Source organism: Pseudopipra pipra, chromosome 1 (genome assembly GCF_036250125.1).
Source record: "Pseudopipra pipra isolate bDixPip1 chromosome 1, bDixPip1.hap1, whole genome shotgun sequence".
Classification (NCBI taxonomy): domain Eukaryota; kingdom Metazoa; phylum Chordata; class Aves; order Passeriformes; family Pipridae; genus Pseudopipra; species Pseudopipra pipra.
In genome coordinates, this window is record NC_087549.1 from 119,328,335 (window position 1) to 119,351,155 (window position 22,821).

At 36.2% G+C, this 22,821-nt stretch overlaps 1 protein-coding gene across 4 annotated transcripts in view; it reads left to right on the top strand.

Annotated features, from left to right (window-relative positions):
• Positions 1 to 22,821, top strand: part of TBC1D5 (TBC1 domain family member 5) — a 319,471-nt gene that overhangs the window by 241,618 nt on the left and 55,032 nt on the right. For all 4 annotated transcript variants that reach the window (XM_064673504.1, XM_064673496.1, XM_064673525.1 and 1 more), the window contains 2 exons: positions 4,147 to 4,253; positions 19,292 to 19,377. In XM_064673504.1, the coding sequence (XP_064529574.1) occupies positions 4,147 to 4,253; positions 19,292 to 19,377 (193 nt within the window). The remainder of the gene's footprint in view (positions 1 to 4,146; positions 4,254 to 19,291; positions 19,378 to 22,821) is intronic.

The window sequence follows — 22,821 nt, forward strand, 5'->3', positions numbered from 1 at the left end:
TTTTGTTTTGAAATTCTCTGTTACTCAAACAATATAGTACTCAATTCTCCTTGAGAATTTAGAATATCAGATTATTGTTTATATATTTTAGAGATTAAAGATACATAATCATATACACAGCCATTCTCTAAACTGCTCTGTTCGGTTTTACATCGGTATCCAAGCAGAGCTTTGTCTGTAGAGTGATAATCCTCACAAGCCAAGTGTAGGGTTGTGTACCAGAGTATCTGTGAGTTTTAAGAAATTATTTCCTGTGTTTCTTTGGAAAAATTAATGCAAAAAAAATACTTTTTTTAATCTGTCAAATGAGAAGCATGGATATTTAATTTTGTTTCACTGTTGTGGATATACATGCAGTTGTTGATGAAATCAGAATAGAAGGAAGGACGTAGTGCAAAAATAGATGTATTTTATATACTTCCATTCAAGAAGGGCAAGAATGAACAAATTGGAAAACCTGTCTATATTTTGCGTAGTAAACTAATTGCACCAGGAGCTAATTTTGACTGATCAGTGTTAGAATAAGTATATTTTTATCATGTTTCCACTTGAAGACTAGGTATGGCCGTTTTTAGAAAATAGTTTTTATGTCTAAAAGCACTCTGAATATTTTGAGGGAAATAAGAAGCCACAATCACTTCTTAGAGGAACTGATTAGTTATTTTTGTTTTAGTGCAAGATGTTCATATTATCTATGTTTAACTCAGTTTAGGTACTACTAAAGAGAACGTGGCCATGCATAAAGAAGCAGGGGGAAGTAGTCCCACCCTTCCAGTCTTAGGAAGTCATCTGGATACAGGATCAGTGACACCAAACATTTAACTCCTTTGAAATTACATGTGTTAGAAAATTAGGACTTTGTTGAGGACCGTACAGTGAGTTTTCAGGTTTCCCACCACTATTATTGCTGCTTGTATCCAGGAATGGTTATTGGACCAACAGAGAAATGTGAGTCTCTTCTAAAGCAGAAGGGACAAAGCAATTTGATGTTCCTCTGGGCACTGAATAACAAATATTTATCAAAGGACAGTAAGATTGATTTCTCTATGTAGAGGAGTTTTTCTACTCCTTTCCCTAAAAATACCAGTAGCATTCTTCTTTGGGGAAGAAAGAACTTGTGGTTTGCAATAGAAAGTGGATCCAGATGTGACTCTGTCACTAAGCCAGTGAGTGAAGGAAAAGCACAGGTAAAGCTTTTTACAAGGCTGCTGGACACAATGTAAGATACTTCACCATTGAACGTCAGCAGTATTCAGCTATTGCTGAGACTGGATAAATTTGTATTGCACAGAGTCTCCTTTCAGAAACTTCATCCTACAGATGATTCTTAGAAATCCTTTTATCTCCAATAGGCATATTCAGTTTTACTAGTATTTTCTCTGTATTTTTTAAGAAAACTCCCACTCTGTTGTATAATATTATACATTTTGTCCTGATGAGACAATAATCATAGAATGGTTTGGGTCGAAAGGGACCTTCAGGGATTATCTAGTCCAATCCCCTGGCATGGGGAGAGGCACCTTCCACTAGACCAGATTGCTCAAAGCCCCATCCAACTTGACCTGGAACACTTCCAGGGATGAGACATCCACAGCTTCTTTGGGCAACCTGTTTCAGTGCCTCACCACCTTCACAGTAAAGAATTTCTTCCTTATGTCCAGTCTAAATCTATCCTCTTTCAGTTTAAAACTGTTGGCCCTTGTCATGTCACTACAGGCCCTGGTAAAGCCTCTCTCTGTGTTTCTTATAGCCCTCTTAATATACTGAAAGACCACAATAAGGTCTCCCTGGAGCCTTCTCTACTCCAGGCTGAACAGCCCCAAATCTCTCACTCTGTCTGCATCGTGGAGGTGTTCCAGCTGTTTGATCACCTTTGTGGCCCTCCTCTGGGCTTGCTCCAGCCAGACTACGTCCTTCTTGTGTTGCGGGTCCCAGACCTGGATGCAGTACTCCAAGTGGGGTCTCACAAGAGCGGAGTAAAAGGGGAGAATCACCTCCCTTGACCTGCTGGCCTCTCTGCTTTTGATGCAGCCCAGGATAGTGTTGGTTTTCTGGGCTGTGAACTCACGTGCCAGGTCATGGGCAGCATACGGATCACTCTGAAACAAGAGGTGTTTCAGCAAAACAGCATTCCCCGCAAATAGAGCATTGGTAACAGTGTTCTCTTCTGTAAAGATTTCTACATGAAAAGGGAGCAGCTGAATAGGTGGGGAAAACCCTGAAGATAAAAAAAAAAATATGTATATAAAAGTTATCCAGTCTTCCTCTCTGTAGTGCTGGAGTTTTGTAACTTTCTTTGAATAGCAAGGTTTTTTTGTCAGGAGTCAAGTCTGCACCATTAAAATAAATTAGTTTTTTTAATATTTATTTTTCTCTATACCTGAAGACAGCAAAGAACTCTCCCAGGAAAAATAAAGAATGGATATTTTTAATCCATTTTACATTGCTGAATAGAACACATACCGATCTGTTCAAAAGAGAAACACGTTGGTCTTACTGTCTACTGTTTATAAAACTATTTAGCATTTAATATCAATATTCACTGTTTTTATTTGCTTTGGTAAAAAGGCATCATGATCGTAACTGCAGTTCAGCATCTTCAATTTGATTTACATATGAGAGTTTGATTGGGTATGTACTATGTGGTGCTCGTATTATACTCTGAAAGAACTCTGACGGAGCCCATTGTATTTGTGTTCATTATGCCAGCTTTGTGACTTCAAGAAGAAAAAGCAGGTACCTGAATATGAACAAGAAAAACAAAGGGTAGGAAAAAGAACAGGCAGAACAGATAAAGAATGAGTAGGATAAGTGAGTGCTTTACAAATGAAAGCAGATGTATGAAATTACAAGCTGTCGGATCAGCAACGGAAATGAAGATGATAAAGTGGTTCCTTACACAGATTATAATTATTCATTTTGCCCAGTCCTGCATCTTTTCCCCATAATCCTCTTGTTGAAGGAGGTAAGGTGCAGGAGGATATGAGGCTTATTCACATGAAAGAAAAAAGTAAAACATTTAAATTTCTCTGTCTGCAAAATGGTCCTTTATTTTGCCTTTTATTGATTCAAAATAATTTTGTGTTTACAATGACCCTGATTAATTAAAAGTATTTGTACTATAGCTAAAGTTCTCAGGATAGTAAAGTTTGTTAGAAATTTATTTACAATTACTATTGTTGAAGGCTGTGTTCATGTTGCAGTGGAAGCGTCATTAACAGGCATTGCTTTGACAGCTGTGGCAGATGGATTGCCTGGATTTAGATGGTGGAAAAGAAATGAAGTAGTTTACATAGACCTGCTTGAAAAGATGTCTTTAATAATTGCACTCATAATTAGATTGATTTGGGGGAAAAAAAAAAAGAAGATGACAACAACAAGCAAAGAACCATAGAGTATACTTACAGAGATTCAGATAAAATCAAGCAGAATTAGAACAAAATGATAAACTTTCTAAGTGAAAAAGCTCTGAAAAAGTTGATGGTATAATATATTTTTAATTATTTATGACATTACAATCTAGTCTTTTCCCTTTTTCCTGACCATTTTGTTAAGTTTCTGATTACGAGAAAACAAGGAGTTGTTGACATAATTTTACGTGTGTGTATCAGTGTGTGTGTGTGTGCGTGTATGTGTATATGTTATAAGAACAACATAAAACATAGATATTTCAGCAAAGACTCGTCAGAGTGGGGCAAAGTTATCATAAAGCCATAGCCACAAATTATCAAATTTAAATTTAGATGTCTGTAGACATCTGATGTCTGAAAAGTCAGTGTCCATTTCGGAGTGTAAGACTAGTTCTTCAGGCTCCACTCAATTGCCCTGACCTCCACTGACTCAGGCAGGCTTTAGGTGCACATTTAGGTGCTTTAGGCATCTAAATCTGGAGCTAACATAAATGTTTATGACAAAGTGGTAGGTTTAGCATTTTTCATAATTATATTGGACCAAGTGTAGTCATGAAGCTTGATTATATAATATCTTCTTTTACTCTCAGCCCTGCTTGAGTTCTGAGAGCCTATGTGGGAAAAGACAGCTGAATCTCAACTGTAATGAATTTACTGGAAAAGGTAATACTGGAATATCACAATAAGATAGTAATATTTTTTCTCCCTCTCTTTTTTTTTTTCATTTTCATTGTAGTGATTTCAAGTAATTATCAGACCTGTTTGGGACTTCTGATGCATTATCCACCCATTGGAGATGTTCACTCCCTTATCCTAAGAGCACTTTTTCTCCGAGATCCAAAGGTGAGATTGCTTGCTCTGTAAATACAGGGAATAAATCATTGTAATAAAATGCTCGAAATGCTATGAAGTTAATAACAACCTACATTTTGGGTACGAAATTATAGTTTCAAGTTTCTTCTTACCTAACGAAACAGCTGAAAGAAAGAGTTGGTAACAGAGTAGAAACAAGTTCCTTTATGCTTTAAAGGATACTTTAAAGGACACTTTGCTAAAGTTATCCAGGAGTTATACTGCAGATATTCGTGCTCTTTAAAATAACTTTTCTTGGTACTCAGCACAGACATATTTCATGATATAGTATACTTTTGAGGGAAACAGTAGTGTTACCATATAAAAACTAGTAAGCTGTATAGAAACCATCATGCAATTTCATCTGAAAGACCTTTTTCATGGAATTTCTGCGGATTAATTACTGTTAATCCTTAAAGCACTACTACACATAGTTATGAGATGGTTTTCAACTAAAAACGAGAGTCTGGTGTTACAGCCTGTAAAGATTCACATTAATAAAATGTATAAATTCATAAATTTTATGTCACCTATTACTAGCATACACTTTCTGATATACTCATCTATAAAAAAAAGCAAACCTCTTGCTGTTTTAGAATGGCATATGTATGTGTATGGGTATAATATACAGGAGACACCCACAGTATAGTGGATAAAGTGCTTGAGATGAAGCTGTACACTGTAATCTTTGCATACTCAGATCTTTGGCAGATAGCAGAATTTGTGCTGCTGGTTTTGAACTGTCTTTGTACACGTCCCATTAGTAGGTTGCCAGTGTAAAGTCTGATTTCCCTCATCTTCTTGATGCACAACATCTTTGAAAGCAAAAAATTCATCACTTCTGCACTCTGACTGCCTTCTGCAAAATTTCATTCAGTACCAATGTTTACACTCTTATGGATTAAGAAAAAAATTGTCTCTTTGTTTTTTCTGTATCAGTTTTTTGCAGAAGTCTGCATCCTTACAGCTGCTTTCTTCATTCCTCTCAGGCACAAAGATTTCTTTCATGATGAGAAGTAAAGTGTATCATGTTTTCAGTATGTAAGAAAGTTTCTAACGTTAGATCTTAGGAATCTTTGTTAAGATTTTGGCAGCAGTCTATGAAATCAGACTGCCCAGCATTTATTTATGTACTTTCTTAGCAAAATAAGATAGAAATATTTTTTAGAAGAAAGATACAGCAGGAGGAAAATTTTGCTAAGATGTCAAACTGAATTCAATATGTAATCTGCCATTTATTGAACAAGATATGTTAAAAGATAATTACTAATTATTCAGCTGTCCTCCAAAAAGTACTAGGCAGTATAGAAGATATCAGCTGAAGGGGGCAAAAATAAACCACCCACTTTCCACAAAAGAGGTTTGATCACTATTCCACTCCTTATGCTCTTGTCTCCAACAGAATGAAGTTGTCAGGCTCATAAGGCCTGGTGTTCTATTAATTAACATTCTCAGGTGTGCCTTGAACACCTTTCAGAAAAATACTGGATGTAGTTCCTACTGTGTTTTCATGTAGTTCTCCCTTCGCTCAGGTGACTGAGAACTTAAGGTTCTTCGATACAAAGAATGGTTGTTGCTTTGTCAATTTAAATACAATAAATTGCAGTTGTTCCTCATTTCTGAGCTATACGTATCTGCTTGGGAAATACTGTGAAGGTTAGGAAGCTGTGATTTCTAGAGAATGAAGAGACTAAGGAACTTCAGCCACCTTCCATTTTACGTTGGATCTTTGGGTTGAGACTCTGTAAAAAGATCAGGACTTCTTACAGTGAGGAAGTAAAAATGTTCTAAAGGATCGTTCTAAAATAACTCCTGGTCTGAGAAAGAAATATGTTTTGTTTGTTCAATTCATTTTTTATGTTTTTTCAATCCATTTTTTTCCATATTTCTGTAATAGAAGTCTGGGTATTCTATAAGACCCACGCATAAAAATTTTCCAAGCGTGTCAAAATTTTTCATTCCATGGAAGGAAAGGGGAGACTTAACAAGGCATCGTGGGTGCTGTAGGAGTCTAAGTTGGTGCTCAGATTATATACCAATATAAGTGAGAAAATTATAATACCTTTTTTTTTGCTATCTGCATGAAAATAATTCAGTTTGCCCTTATTCCAGGTAAAAGGAGATTGGAAGAAATGACAAGGAGATTTCAGTTAGTAGTGTAACTTGTAAGTGGTGATTAGCAAATTCAGTGCTTAATGATTTTTCTTCCTTCTTTGATGTTTTCCTGTGCATTTCTCCATCACTAGCTTCTGGTTTCTAATAGGAAATTACATTTGGTTCAGTGCAATTTTATCTCTCCTTATCCAGGGCTGAATTGTTGTGAATCGTGTGGCATTTCTTCCAAGATTTCACTTGGGTTTTAATATGTGAAAGCAGGGAACTCTTCTCTGGGAGACTGTTGCATGGTCCAATGGCTTATTTCATTATTTGCTGAACATACCAAGAATGTTTAGTGTTGTTCCAAACACCTGAGAGAGGCTTGGTCTCTGCTCCTCAGAGCTTTAAATCTCAGCTGGACAAGAAATGCAGTTTAGAAGTCATGGCCAGGAACAAACAGGAATCTGCTTCTTGCAGGTTTGCTAATATATATTGTCTTTCATATTATTTTTGCAGCTAGGTAAATGCCAAAAAGTCTTACCCAGGGAATGTTGTGGGGTATTTGGAATAAGAAAGATTGGTAGTACGTACATAAAACTGAAAGGTTCTTAAGGAACAATCTTGTCATAAATGATGAAGTAGATAGATGGACCTGACACGTCCTTTCCATCTGTAACTTCCAATTTTGGAGATGATCTGGGTTTGCACATCTAATAACATCTATTATTTCTTTAGTTTCCTTGATCTGACATAACAGGTACCTCCTACTTCCTTATTTGTGTTGTAGTCTATCAGGAGAGCTAAACTTTGGTTTCATGAACCTGTCACATTTTGTTTGCTTCTTTTCACTGCAGTCATCACCAGGAGAGCAACCTAAATGTCAGCAGAAAACTATACTTAAAAGATAGGTGGCATTTTTTTCTTACAGATGGACAAGTACAATTTCTTGACCTTTTGTGGAATCAAACCTTACCAGAAGCCTTAACATTATCCAGTATTAAAAATAATATGAAAAGTAATTAGTGCTTGCCACTAACTACGAAACCCTAATGCTTGCAAGCAGCTCTCCTTTTCACTTTGTGAACCCCAGTTGGCAGTTGAGAGGGCATTTTAGATACCACATCCCTGATATTTTTCAGTGCCACTGAAGAGAAATACACACAACTGTAATAGCTGAAAACAAGTTAATGCACCTGCCTCTGAGGGGGGTCCTGAGAGATACTAATTTTACAGGCATGAGTATGGATCAATGCAGAATAATTGAATTTCAGCCTTCTCTGCATTTGGCTAGCTCCATTTCTTTAGGAAAATGTGCAATGAAAAGCTCAAATCAGTGTTGTTGTCTTTGCATAGGGTGATAAGTTAACATGCTTAGCAGAGTATTTGTTTCACATTTCTAATCTTTGAACAGATAATTGCCTCAATTATTTATATTAAAGTAACTTCTATGCACTTACAGTCCTTCTGAATATAAAAGTAGAGCTTCTTATGGAAGAATGGGCTATTAAAAGTATGTATATGTGAAATGAAAAAGTAAGGGAAGGTTCTTTTATGTATATCCAAAAGCATTTACTGAAGGTGTGTGTCTGCATATTTAATACACCATGAGTGGCTCATTTTCTTCATTTTTTTTCCTTATCAAAACCACTGAGCACTGTTAATTTTCAAAGCAAAGGCTGCAAAATTAAGAAGTAGAGATACAGAGATAGGGCAGTGGAAAAATATAAAGTGATTAAAAAACATAGTTCTAACTAGAGTTGTTCAAATAAAAAAAAAATTAAAAAAACCAATTAGAAACAAAAGTCATAGAAAATGTGAACATATTGTGTTCCTTAAATAGCCAGATGTTCTTTCCTTCCTGAAGGCAGCCAGGGCTAGGAATAAAAGGTTTAAAACTATTGTTTTAAGTTAACTGTGAATTTTGAAAATCTGTTTTCACCCTTTAGCAAATAAAATTCTAATACAGCGACATAAGCAAAGTAATTTTCATCTTTGGGTGTTCGTATTTGTATGTTTTGCTATGTTGAAGTGTTAACCTTATCAGAATGACTTATTAGAAAACTAAAGCACTACATAGAATATTACAGTTTTGCATCGCATACTAAGAACCTGACAACTGTGCTTTGTCTCAAAGTTTATTGTATTTATTCTTAGTATTCTTGTAAAATAAGTTCGCTTTCAGATATTTTAGCATGGTGAGTTACCCTATTCATTGAACAAGCTAGTTAAGAGCTTAATTCAGTGGAGATACCTTTTATCATAAGCCAGCAATTTAAAAAAAAAAAAAAGAAAAAAATGAATGTGCTTGGTTGATGGAAATTAATTTGTTGCTTCTGCTAATAATACTCTAGTTACTGCTGTTGATATTTTCTCAACATAGTATTTTAAGCTATTTACTGACACTGAAGGTGGCTATATGATAATATAAAATTCTAGCGAAATCCACGGAGAAGCATACATGACATTTCAAAGAAGTCATATTAGTTCGTTGTGACTGAAATTACAGGTACTGCCAGAAAACTTAAGCAATAAAATATGGTCATGATCACTCATATAACGATTAGTTGGAAAAATCTGCATTCTAGCTTTTAACACTGCTCACTATCTGAGCAATGTGACAAGGAGAAAACACATTGCTGAAATTTTGAACTGAACTCTTTGTACATTTATTTTCAGCTGAATTTTCTTCTTAAGTAGCTGCCACCATCTCAGAGTTTTCTCCAAGCTGGTTTCATGTGCCTGAAAGGCTGTTGAGTTTCACTTTCTTCTTCTTCAGATAAATTCTTTTCTATACACTCATTAACTGAGGTGCTGCTGCAGAGCTGCAACTGTCCTTTGAACGCTGCCGTTATGTCAGTATTGTTGTTTTGCCGTTTGTGGCAGGAGAAAAGCAGGTTTGGGGTTGTTTTGTTTGTTTGTTAGCATTGTGTGTGCAATCTGGCATTAATTGCCTCTCTTTAATGACCAGATTGCAGCCAATCAGAAGTCGGGATCTGGCGCTGTTTGGGCACTAGCAGCTCATTAATTTGTACCTCCACACAGAGGTACCGCTGGGGTGCAGGTCCATGTCAGTGCAGGGGTACCAGCAAGGGGGAGGGGGACTCTGAACAAACATTTGCTTTTTGCTTTTTAGTTTTGATCATGAAGAATGTGACTGATATTTCAGAAGCAATAATACATTGGAGGGGTTAGATGCATGAAAAGTAAGTTATCAGGAAGCTGGGAATAATGACTATCCCGATGCAGTATTGAGGTGGCAGTACAAGTAACGTCACCTATACAAAGTTGCCTTGACATGGGATATGACTGATAAAAGAAACAAGCTTTTCCAGAAAAGCTAGCTACATATCTCTTTATCTGGGAGACGAGGACTTAGGAGAAAGAAAAAATAAATGCATTTACTCTCAGTGATTCACAGAAAACTTCTATTTGCCTTAATTTCTGTAAGTTTAAGATCTTGTATGTTTAATGCATGGTAGATAGATTTTTATGAAAAAAAATGTGTCACCATCTTCAACTCAACCTCTGGTTTTATAACCACATTCAGTTCCTGCAGGGAACTCAAGCATTTTGATGGTCTAGCATTCCCATTTGCAAATACGATAAGGTTAGCTGTATCTAAACACCTCACTTTAAATAAATCAACATACAGTTGATTTATTGATACAATTTTTTTTGTAACTGCATGCTAAGCTTTTTATTGTGGGCCTATATGACTTAGAATTGCATATATTTTACATGTAAAAGCCATGATACTAACTTGTTCTTTGTTCATGTTCTTAAAATCAGAAACTTGCATTTTCCAAGAAGATAGTCTATGCTTTGTTTTAAGAATTATTGATTTAAATATTCAGTTATTGTTTGTCATTAATAGAATAAGGTATGACAGGCGGCTAAGAGTTTAATGATAAATTACTTAGAATAACCATGTTGCCATAGTACCACATAAAAATAGTAAGTGTACCATGAATTAAAAATCCGCTTCATTTTTGTAAATTTGTTTCAAAACCTTCATTCCCAGTGCACCTGTGCATTTTAAAATATAAAAAGGCTATGTGGTCAATACTCGTAGTACAATAACTTTCTCAGCTCTCTCAAAGTTCATTGCAATCTCCACTAATATATTAACCATTTAATCGACCCACCATAAAATGGACAACTTCAATGTATCCTGTATGTTGCAAGCAATATTTTCAGGAAAAAAACTTGGAAAGTGGTTAATTAGTCATCTAGTCAAGACTTTTCAAATGAGAAAGCTTTCTAAGTCCTTCTCATTCCTCACTACCATATGTAACACAGGAGTCATCACTCAAGGAAGAAACTTGATCTCTTAGATTTCCAATGGTGATGCAGTTCCCAAGTGTTGCTCTCTCCTTAGTATTGCATGCACAGGCCAGCTTTGTGGTTAAGAACTCACAAATATTGTATCCCTCTATGTTAAACAGCCATTATGTTTAAATTAATGGGAACATGGTGGGAAATAATACAGACTAAAGCCAAGTTTCCAGAACAGTGACACCTCTCATAGTTAAGAGAAAGCTGTGCCACAGGTAAGATGCAAAGGACTTGTCCCAGCTCTGTGTGGGGCCGAGCAAGATGGGGCTGTAGTCCACTGCTGGCAGTGAGAGCAGACCCCAGCAAGGTGACTTTGTTGTTCTCCTTGCCTCTCTTGGGTGGCCCAACAGGAAGGAGAGCCATCGGCCTTGAGGGCAGGGAGGAGTGGGTGCTGTGGCTGGGGATTTCTGGGCGGGTGGAGAGGTGCATAGTCTTCCAGAGGTGATGGCTAAAGGTGAGTTAGGCACCATTGTTCCTACTTCTGGCTAACATTCAATAACAAGTAACATACGCATTTTTCAATAAATAGGCTAGGCAGCTACTTGATAATCAGTCATTGGGCCAATTGCAAACACAAATAAAAAAACAGTGTTTGCAATTTTAATAATCTCTGATGATTTCCTAATTATACTTTTTATCAAGGATATTAATCAGAAGGCATGAGATGTGGCAACATCACAATCGGGCCAGAGGGGCAATGGGGGAAAAGTCGGAAGTGGTGAGGGAATCCTGTGCTGGTCAGCACTCCCGATAATATTCACTGGGAATTCATAAGCTCTGTCATGATAAGGGCAAGTACTTTAGACAGTTAAGATGGAAGAGGAAGTTCTCTTTGGAAGCCAGAACTTTTAAACTGTTCCTTCTGTTTGAGCAAGTTGATATCCTCAGAGCAAAGTAAAAGCAATTCTGATTGTACTTGACGCTAACGCAAGAAGTTGAAGCACTTTAAGCTCTTAATTACTTTAGCTACCAATAAAACTGATTGCTTTTGAATTTCTCGGAGCTGTTTCTTTCAAATTATTCGTTTACTTCTGTTTAAAAAGTCATCTAAAGCTCCTGACCCTCTCCTTAAGAGTAATAATGTTACTTATAAAATTACACTAATAAAATGTATTTAACAGTATTAGAGTGAGGTGATTATGGTTCTTATGCTCAACCTGACAATTCAATTAATCACTTCTCGTTTTCAAGGTAGCTTATCAAAAAGAAGCACTTAGAGTACTCTAATTCTACCTAATCAGAAGTTCTCCATATCATAATTTATTTGACTAAAATTTTCAAAATACAAACTGTGTTATATAAAAATAGATTCATAACTTTTCAATAATGTATGAAAGATTAGCTACTGAATCATATCCGATCTGTTATGATGGAATTTGAGTTCAGTCTCTTCTGATATGTGTAGATATACTGCTTGTATACCTACATATTTTATAATAAATATTAAGGTATTAATTGTAATCAAAGCTATTGAGTACATTTGTATTGGGAAGCGCTTCTCTGAAAGAGCAAAATACTTACCAAGATAGAACTGGAAATTCTATCCTTTGCTGTAACTTTTTATGGAAAATTAGATTTGGAGATGTTATGTCTTTGTCCTTTCTTTTTTTAAAGAGCAGTAGTAATCAAAATGGCTCTGCGGGATCATCACTGGAGTCCTAAGGAGTTGCTTGTCCCGCAGCATCAAGACCTTAGCTTCTCTCTGTGTTTCAGAGGAAAAGACTTGGATGTCATATTCCTTTTGCTGTGGTGTGTGCATGGGGCTCTGTGAATGAGCTTTTTTCACTCCCCTGGGGACCTTTTTCAAGTGGTTTACGTAGCACATTACATGCAGAACATAAATTAATCTGTTTCTTTTCCACGTAGCAGAAATAACCAAATAGCACCTTAAAATGTTCTTGTTTTTCCCTGATATGTGAGATTTGTGTACAAGCATGTGTCTGGAGAAGACATAATGCTCTAAGTGTGGTTATAAGGGTTTTATAAGTATAAGCTTCAGATAACTGCATTACTCACAAAGCCATCAGTGAGTTATGCAGGTTGTCCAAAACGAGTGCCAATAAAACCATAATGTGGGAGCTTTTCTGTACATAAAGATGTCATATTTTAAATCTCATAATTTGGAGCATTCCAGGGTTTAAAGCGAGGCTTGCTGTGTGTTCCTTTCAAAAGCCTGGAGCTTTCCTCCACAATGTTGTAAAACTCCTGTTCCAACCGTGCAGGGCTGCAAGATGCCAGAGCATAAATCTGTCATGGGGTAGGGCTGAACACTGTCAGATTTATACCTTACTATGTAGTTAATTTACTTCTTAAAACCAAGGGTTCAGCTGAAAACTAGGCAACTAAATTAAGAGGCAGATTTAAAAGGTACTTAAGCGATTCTGTTGGTGCAAGATGGGGATTTTACGCAGGTTATGAACTTGAACGTTGGCAGGTTGGAGTCTTTTTGTCTGGAATATAAATAAAAGCTGATTTGGTAGGATTTGATCTACCTGTTAAAACGCAATAGGCTGTAATACTTTAATGAAAAAAAAAGGCTTCCCAAGTGGTTAGGACAAGAAGCCAAAAATACACAACTAGAAATTTCTTTCAGTCAAGTCACAGAAGCATTTTTAAATCTCATTTTTATTTTTTTCCGTTCTTCATCTCTTGTCATAGAATGCCCATGTGAGAGAAAGCATGTATGTATGAAGTTAAAAACAGACCATAACCCACAGTATTTAAAATATCTTCCTAGTGTCTGAAATTTCTAGTTGCCAGGGGAATGGAGGGTTGTCACATAACAAAACTGGAGATAATTTATTTCAGCTTGATCAGAGTTCAGGGGTTTCTTCCTTCTTTGACCCAATTAACTGAATTTTCTTTCCTTTTCAGTTCTTTCTGGGAAATTTTGTTGTTTTAGAAAGAAAGAAAAAAAAAACAACTCACTATTTTTCTTAAGAAACAACTAAATGTGATAATTCTTCATCCTGTTATTGCATTGTAAATAACAAGTTCCACGATTGAGACCCTTAGCATCTTCTGAAAAATGTAAACAGGAAGCATTATTCCCAGTTTGAGGATTATGGTTTTCCTTTGCCCACACCAGTATCACTGCATGAATCTCCTAACTCCCGTGATTAAAGGAAGTTCTTTATTAGTTCTGTACGGGGTACCCTTCATAGTGTGCTGCTTTCATACACAAGGTTGATAGACACAGACTATCAGCCTGCATTTTAGCTAATATCTTGTTCTTGGCCTTGAACCACTTTTGAATTGGCAATAGCACATTATGTTGTTTAATGTCTCACTGGGGCTTTTTTTATCCTAATAAGTATTTAACTCATGGGTTCATAGGTGGATGAAATACCATTTGTGCTCCAGCAGGTTGCTTGTTCTGCAGAAGGTATAATAAAGGGAGAGGAGAATTAGAGGGTGAAAGGGAAGTTTTGTTTGGGGAATGGCATTTGCTTTCGGTGCTCTGGAGTTTGGGGTGGGTTGGTTTCTTAGTATACAAAATATTGTGATATGTATCTTTTATGTTAAACCATTGCTTATACTGTGTAAGTCTGGCCATGTAGAATGGAGACAGCTGCTTGAATATCTGACAAAAGAATAAAAAGAGGAACGGTGAAATTCTCTCTCTAGGCTATTAGGTTATAGTTAGTATGCACTTCATATTAATTATTAGCACCTAATAGAAAAACTGCTGCTTAACTGAACAAACTATATTCCTTATCCACATCTCAACTGCCATATTTCAGCTCTGTTTCCAGTCCAAATTTTTACCATGTTTGTGCCATTATTGAAGAAAGAAGCATAGGCGATCTAGCAGGAAAAGGTAAACCTTTCCTGACCTCCCAGTCCTTACTGAATTTACAGTCACATGATCCTCCAACTTTCATTAGAAATAAATAAAAGAGAAAATAATAGAACTTCAATTAAAAAAAAAAGAAGTGTAATACTTAGGCAGCACAAGAATTATGAAATAATCCAATATTGCCTTGTCAGCTGAAGAGGGAGGGGAAAGGAGCATATTAGCTCCTTAAAAAAATAGAACAACATTGCATCATTATCCTTGTCTTCCTTTTATATATATTTGATTCAGTCTTCTCTTTAGTTTTGGTGTAAAATATTAGTAGTTTAGGAAAAAACCATAAATGTTTGGTAGTATTTGTTTAATATATTAGAAAAAAATAGTTTTAAAAAGTCCCATTTGACACTAGTGAGATGATAATTTTGGTAAGCCTATTGCTGCCTGGATGTGGAATTCACTGCTGCTGTTTTTGGTTTTTTTCTCTGTTGCACTGAGGTTATCTAGTTTCAGATACAATCTATTAAGTGGAATATTTTTCAGTAGCTGAGGTTTTCCCACCTGTCTACCCTAAAACACCTGCAACATATGTTTGCATAACCCTGCAATGCTTTGTGGTTTGGGCCTTGAGAAATTCCCCCAGAGCTTTTTCCTTATAAACAGCTGAGCAATTCATTTCTCTAATGACGAGTGCTTTTCCCTTGGCGTTGTGAGGCAATAGCATGTTCACTAAAATTAAGTCTCATTTTTCATCAGACATATCGAAAATCTTTTTTCATTCTTGTCTCTTATTCTGAACCTTCAGATTTAGTGCAAAATTGTATTTGAGTTTTCTCTCCTGTTAATGAAACTAAAAAGGGAGGAAAGAAAATACCTTAAAAAAGAAGAGCATTATAGAGATCCCTCCACTTGCACCTGCATGTAAACTTTTAAAAATACTGTGTATTCAGGTGGTGAAACGTTAGGTATGTTGTAGAACAGCCTGCCTGTGACTTCTGTCACACGCAAGTGTGCTTTGCTATATCCTGTCTGTTCCGTGGGTAATGTGACATGCTATGTCTCCAGAGGCCAGGGAGAAAAAGGGGTTATAATAGGGAATTTGAGCATATGGAGCATGATCCTTAGCTGGTGGGAATTGCTTTTCAGCAGTTTATGCAGGTTTAGGGAATCTCTGCTGCATTCAGTGCAATTCTGACCACAGCAGCAGCCCACGGCCTAGGAAGAGTGCCGGTGTGGGTATAACTTATCTCATGTCCCTGGACGAGGATAAAGGCAAATAGAAAGTTCCCAAGAATCTCCTGCCAGCCATGGGAATTGGAGTGAGTCAAGTCTGGTGGTGGCTGGGAACAGAGACAGGAGGACAGGGAGAGGACTTTAGCAGGCAAATGAGCCAGAGGGAGGGCATCTTTTAGGCCAGGAAGGGTGCATAGGCAGGAGTGCCTCAGAGATACCTGGGACATTTTAAGGCATCTCTTTCTCATTTTAGGCTGTGGCTAGTACATTTTGAAGAGACGAAGTCCGAAATCACATCAATTTCTATGTGTGCTTCTACATCTGAATTTCATACGTTGTCCTTTTAAAGCGTAAATTGGGCATTTTCTACCAGTTGAAACTACAGTCACTAGATAGAAATTAGGATTAGAAGAATTATAAATCCAGCAAACTGCTCCTACAAAATGGGTGTGGGGAAAAGGGGTTATAGTATTGGCACAGATTTCTTTCTGATTTCTGCTCTTTCTTTCCTTAAAAGGAGAAAACCATATATGTGTTAATCTCTATAATGCCCTTACACAATTTCTTAGGGGGATTCAACAAACTACTAATTTGAAGGATTGATTTTGCTGTCAATTTAACATTAACCTTTTAAGAAAAAATATTTTATTGAGGTACTAGTAAAAATACTTACATAAATTGAAAAATTAAAGGAATAACTTTACTTGCTTAAGTAATGAAAATACAAATCAGATCTGTAGGTAAAAAACTGGTTGCTGTGAATGTTTTAAACAATAACTGTGTTTTTTGTAAATAAATTTGTTTAGTCTTTAGTTCTAATATGTGGAATATAATACAGGGGACACATCAAATTGGATGCTTAGAGAGAGGAGTTAGTTTAAAATTCTTAAGCAAGAAACATTGTCATTGTGTGGGTTTTCCTTTGTGCTGCTTGTATTTAACTTACTGAAATGATTGAAAAGAATAGAAAATTTAAAGGACAATCACAATGAAATAAAGATCATAATCTTCATAAAATCATATTTTTTACTGTCTGAATTTCAGTTTTCAGAAGTATTTAAATTTTCTCTGGTGATATTTCATAGATACTTGTCTGCTAACATATATGTCTGGTTGAGGTTTTTTAAAGACTGAAATTTTCCAAAAGGAGATCTCATTGGTGCTACAAAAGGAGTTGCAGCAGTAAACCTTGGTATTTACCGTCTTGCATTTCTAATGTTTTTTCAACAGCGTTTTTTCTGAGGGCTTTTTTTTTCACTGCATGTAATAGTACTTTAAACTGCTTCTTCCTTTGATATGGTTAAACCTCATAGGAATTTAAATAGGCCCCTATGAAAGTAATGCTTCTCATTCATATGTTTGAGTTCGTTATTCCTATTAATGGCTTTAAGTGCTTAGAAAGTAGATCAGCCTTTCGTGTCTTGAATTGCATGTCATTTCTACATAAATATGTTTCAGGATGCTGTTCCATATGATCTTTTCCTATTGTTTTTGCTGGTTTGGGTTTTTTTTTATTCAGAAGCAATGTGTAATCATCTTTTTTATTATTTATTGGGTAGTGGAAAAGAAAATTCATTGTTTTTGTTAACTTTCAATATATGCCAAGTTGTTGGAAGCTAATTGCAAATCTGGCTAGCACCTAGTAGTGTGTATTTTTCAAAGGGCTGTCTTATGACTTAGAAGTGCCCATTATTTTAACCATCTCTTATTCTTCCACCTGGTTTTAAATGGCCATCAAGACACGTAAAGAAAGAAGTTACTTAATTTATGGGAGAAAAGTTAGTCTGTTTGATTACTCAGATAGTAGTCGCAGAATCATCAGTTACCCTCATCACGTCAGTTTGGATTTGATTATCATAGAAATGTATTGAATTACCAAACTAGAGCAATAGTAACTAAAGCTGATTCATTGTTATTGCTGTCAGTTGATGAGGACTGACTTACAAGCTATATGAATAGGTAGAGTTATGCAAACATTGTTTTTATAACAGGAGACGAAAAATGTAGAACGGCCGTTACAATGTGGGTGGTAGGATAGATGAGGATTTTTTTAATGCTTGTCTAATAGCTTTCAGTTGTTTCATTTTTTAATGAACATTACAAATAGCATGTGTGTTTGAAATCTTTATTATGGTTCCAAAGAAGGAAAATGAGAAATTTCATACAAGATTAAGTCTAACTGCAGGAAGCGATCTGGGAATTCCCACCCTTAAATATGCCCCCATAAATTATCCTGGCCTTTGGTATCTACCACCTCTTTAAATCTTCTTCTCTCCTTTTGTGCACATGCAATATTTTGGTCTTTAAAAGGCAACTTCTGCATCCTCCTCCAAAAATAAGGTTTTCAAGGAAAAAGAGTTATCTACATGTATGTAGATGAGAGGATAAGACAGTGGATACTCTAGTCTATAATAAAACCTGGAAAGGAAATATACAATGTGTGAAACTGTAACAGCTGAAGACTGACTGTCAAAAATATAATATACTGTCACCTGTGAGCGACTGTTTCAGAAAGGTCATTGCATAGTTCATTAAAACTATATTTACTAGTAGCAGAATGTAAGAAGGCAGATCAGAATATATGGCAACAGCCTATGAATGATTAAACCGTTAGAGCAAATACTTGAAAAGTATTTAGATCTCTTTTATTCAATATATCTGATCATGATGCAGAAACTTACCATTTTGTTTTCTCTTACACTAGAAATTATTTAAGCCATTTCTGATTTTTAAAGGGCCTCTCTGTACCTCTCTCATATTTTGTTTCCATCTGTATGCAGATTTTTTTACTTAAAAATATTTACTTGCATCTCCAAATAGTGTCCTTCAGCATGCATTCATTCAATCAAGATACTTTATGCATATACTGCAGTCTACACTTAATCAATGTTCAGAACTATTGAAGGCAGCGTGACTCCATGAGAGAGTTCCATTGTGTCAGAATGGGAGAATATGAAGCAATGGCTTCAGTATTAATTATCTACATTTTGTTATAGGACAACAGTTCTTTATTCATAGCCTCAGTTTTGAGTAGGGTGAAATCTGGAGAGAAAATAAAGGCTCTGTGTGCCATCTAGTGGGAATGTTCAGGTTGTCTCACTAAATTTAATTCTTTGCTTAACAGAGATACTGCTAGTGATGTGTTGAGTTCAAAATGTTTGCTATAGTTTCTCTTTACTATTACTGTTTTCTTTAAAAACATATCAGTTTAACTTGGAGGTGGTAAAATTCTATATACCTGAGCTGCAGGAAGAAATCAGATCAGTATCTGTACTTGTCCAAGAATTATTGATTTAATTAGCAATGTTACCACTACGGCCAACAGCCTCATCGCTGTGTGGAAGAACACTAATTTTTTTTTTTCTATGAGCATGGAATGGACTTACTGGTAACCATTATTTCAAGTATTTTAAGTCTTCACTTCAATGTAACTGACATTACTGCCTTGAGAAACCAAGGTCCTGGGAAAAGAAAATGTTCTTAAGTTTCTAGTACTCATTAATAAACATATTTCATGTCTCTGCTTTAAATCTCCCTGAAAGTTGCAATGAGGTATTTTTTTATTTTTTAGCGAAATCCAAGACCAGTGACTCATCAGTTCCAACAAAATTTAGATTATTACAAAGCACGTGGAGCAGACTTGATGAACAAAACACGGTAAGCTATTTCTAAATATGTGTTCACCGAACTAAGACCTTACATAAACAAAATGTTTCAGCAGTCACGTTTATCCCAAACAGGAATTATATAAGCAGTATTAGAAGCACATGCTTTTATTTCATGACATTTATTTTGAATCTGTCCCTTGCCTATTACTGAGCGAAAAAATTCAGGTTTTACAGATAGCATTGCAGTCACTCGCTGGCATTTTTTTAAGGCTAAGGACATTGGCACACAATGACATGTGTAGTAAAAGCAGGGGGTAAAACATTGCCATTGTGAGTTCTGTAGCTGAACTAGTTCTGATAGCACGTCTGATCGCAATCTGGAGTATCCACGTACCAGAAGCTAAGTTAAGTTGAATTAATGTAAATCCAGCTTGAAGTAATATTTTCAAAACTTTTCCTCCCTTCTTTTAGAAATGGTTTGTATCAATAATGCTAAAATTCCTTGTCAAGATCATATCATCTGGGTGGCCACAAGGTGGGTGCCAATTGCTGATGGCTGGTGGCTGCAGGGCAAGCCAGCACAAGACCTAATGCTTCAACTGAAACTGCTATTACAGGCAGTTTCTTGGATTGCATCTGGACCCACCCATATCCTATGCCTGCTGATACATGGGAACCTGCTGGCTTTTGGATCTTTGCACCTCTGTCACATTCTATTTAATGCACTACATTAAAAGCCAGCTAAAATTAAAATGGAGTAGATCGAAAAGCTTTTAAAAATGGACAAAGGAGCAGAAATTAAAGCTGAGTAGAGTGACTGCAAAAGCATCTTTTTCTTTTAAATCAGGCTTTAAAGTTAGGGACAAGTGTCAAAAATTACTGCATTCTATTGCATTTTCATATTTTACATACTTACTCTTTTGAAAAATTCTCTCAAAAGTTGCTTAAACTGGACGAATAAGTTGTTTGAAGATTCAAAAAGAAATGTTTCAAGGATTTTGAAAAAAATAAGTAAATCACAAAGCCTAAATAAGAATAACACCTGTTGGAAACCTAAATTCTAAAAAAAAAAATTAAGTCAGTTAAATCTATGTAGAAATACAAGTTAACTGTACACATATACACAGAATTCCCACCAAAGGAGATGTGAAGTTATTGATAAATCAGAATTCCGAGTCACAGAATATTCTGAGTTGGAAGGGACCCAGCACAAGGATCATCAAGTCCAACTGTTAAGTGATTGGCCCCTAAGGGGATCAAAACTGTGACCTTGGTGTTATTAGCACCATACTCTGAGCAACTGAGCTAATCTCAGAGTTAAGTTGTTTAGAATAGTTCAGACAGAATAATAGCTGGGATAAATTTATCTCAAAACAGGAACATTTAGAGTAGGTCAAATGTGGTAAATCTGTTTAATACTGGACTAAAGAGCCAACCGGAAGATGTAAAACTAGGAAATGTTTCTGCAGTGAGCAGAGATGGATTAAATCAACTACCAAGTCTTTTTCATCTTCAATTCCACAGGCTCAACGATATGTTTAAAATATCTTGGTAAATCTCTAATATATATTGCTTATTTTATCACATATAAAACTTTTTAATCGGTCATATTCACATATTTATCTCTCATCTCTCATAATGATTACTTACTGAAAAGAGAAATGCCTTTGAATAAGGCTTCCTTAAAACAAAGCATTTCCATCTTAGCAGAAAACTGCAGAGATTGAATCATCTTCCTACTGCTAGTTTAAAAATACACCATTCACAGTCAAGGTCAATGATGCTTATTGTGATGAAACAAAATTGTTTGCTTCATAGATGGAATTCACGTCTCCTTGATACTCGTATTTTTAAACTGATGCCTTACTTTTAAATGCATCTGCTGATAACTCTACAACATAATCAATCAGTATTTTTCTTGTAATTGTTGTGCATGTCTGGTACATTTAGATGGCTAAAATGTAGACATTGATCCATGTTTAATGGCTGTAATCATCCTTTGCATTAATATATCAGACATTTAGATGTAAGAAGTAGGCACATTATTCTTATTTTCCAGAACTTTGTCTCAGTTTATTGTAACTTCTCCAGAGATGTGACTCCTCACTGTTCTTTTTCTGAAGCTGTGATTCAGAGAAATTGCACAGATTTTACTTTACAATATATTTCATAAAACCACCTCTTGAGAAGGTATTTAGATAGCATCATTATTTAATTTTCATGTGTTTGTATGTGTTCTGAGCTGATCATTAGCAGTATCAGTTCATAGCACAGCCAAATCACACCACAGGTATTAGGAGCTGCAATAACTATCCTTTCTAGTTATCAAGTAATTATAAAAGATGCTTGCAGGGTACTGTTGAAAGCATTTTTTAAAATCATGTGTCAGATACAAAGACTTAGAGAGTTTTGATGTTTATTATTCCTGTAAAGTGAAGTTTCTCAAAAAGTCTCCTTCCAACCATATGAATCATCATCATGGCTAGGCTTCGCGAACGAAGATTTGGGAAAGGCTCTATCCACGTTTGTTGCAAGCACGCTGGTGGCTTATGAGACCAATACGAGATAGACATGTCCGATTGCAAAAGGCACAGCAGAAAGACTCCTTAGGTGGTATATTCTGCAAGACACGGTTCTTTCTGCGTTGTCTTTTCTCCTCGAGAGTGATCCTATGTGCGTTCTCAAAGGAAGCAGCAGCGTTATAGATGGTGTGTCTCCAGGCCTCCCGATTGGAGGCCAGAGTAGACCAGTTATGTTGATCAATACGGCCAAGGTTGAGATGTTGTTTCAGGGAGTCCTTGTATCTTTTCTTCAGGGCTCCTCTCATGCGGCAGCCAGTGGCAAGTTCACCATAAAGCAGGATCTTAGGGAGGCAGTGGTCCTTCATCCTGGAGACGTGCCCTGCCCAGCGCAGCTGTGTTCTCGGCAACATGGCCTCAATGCTTGTGACTTGTCCTGGTGTACATATGTGTCAAAGCAGCAAATTAAGCGGTGTAGAAGGAAAACTGCCACTTTTTATTAAGCATAATATAGCTGAAAAAAAAAAAGAAAGAAGCTGGTGGACACAAATATACATGAGCTTCTTTATAAGCTTTGTCTCCTGCATCTGTGGACCACCATGATTCCAGTGGTGCAGTCTCAAAGTTTCCAGTGGCTTTGTTGCTTGGGTAGCCTGTCAGAGAAAATGATTTAGTAAATATAATTTCTTGTGCACAGTCAAGGGGTCTTTTTAGTGATTGTCAAGGTTCTAGACCTAGAGACAACACAAACCTACGACTCAATGTGCAAGCCATTATCTTCCTTCTGAGGTGATGTTTCAGGAGAATGAGTGATACGTACCACCCCAATCTCCAACTGGGAGACTGATCAGACCAATCAGTCTACTGATTGGTTTCGGTAGACTAAGAGAAAAAATATGCCAAATATACTGAAGTTTGGATTCTAAATCTCAACCAAGTCATTGCTGGTATGACTCCCAAAATCAGTGATGTAA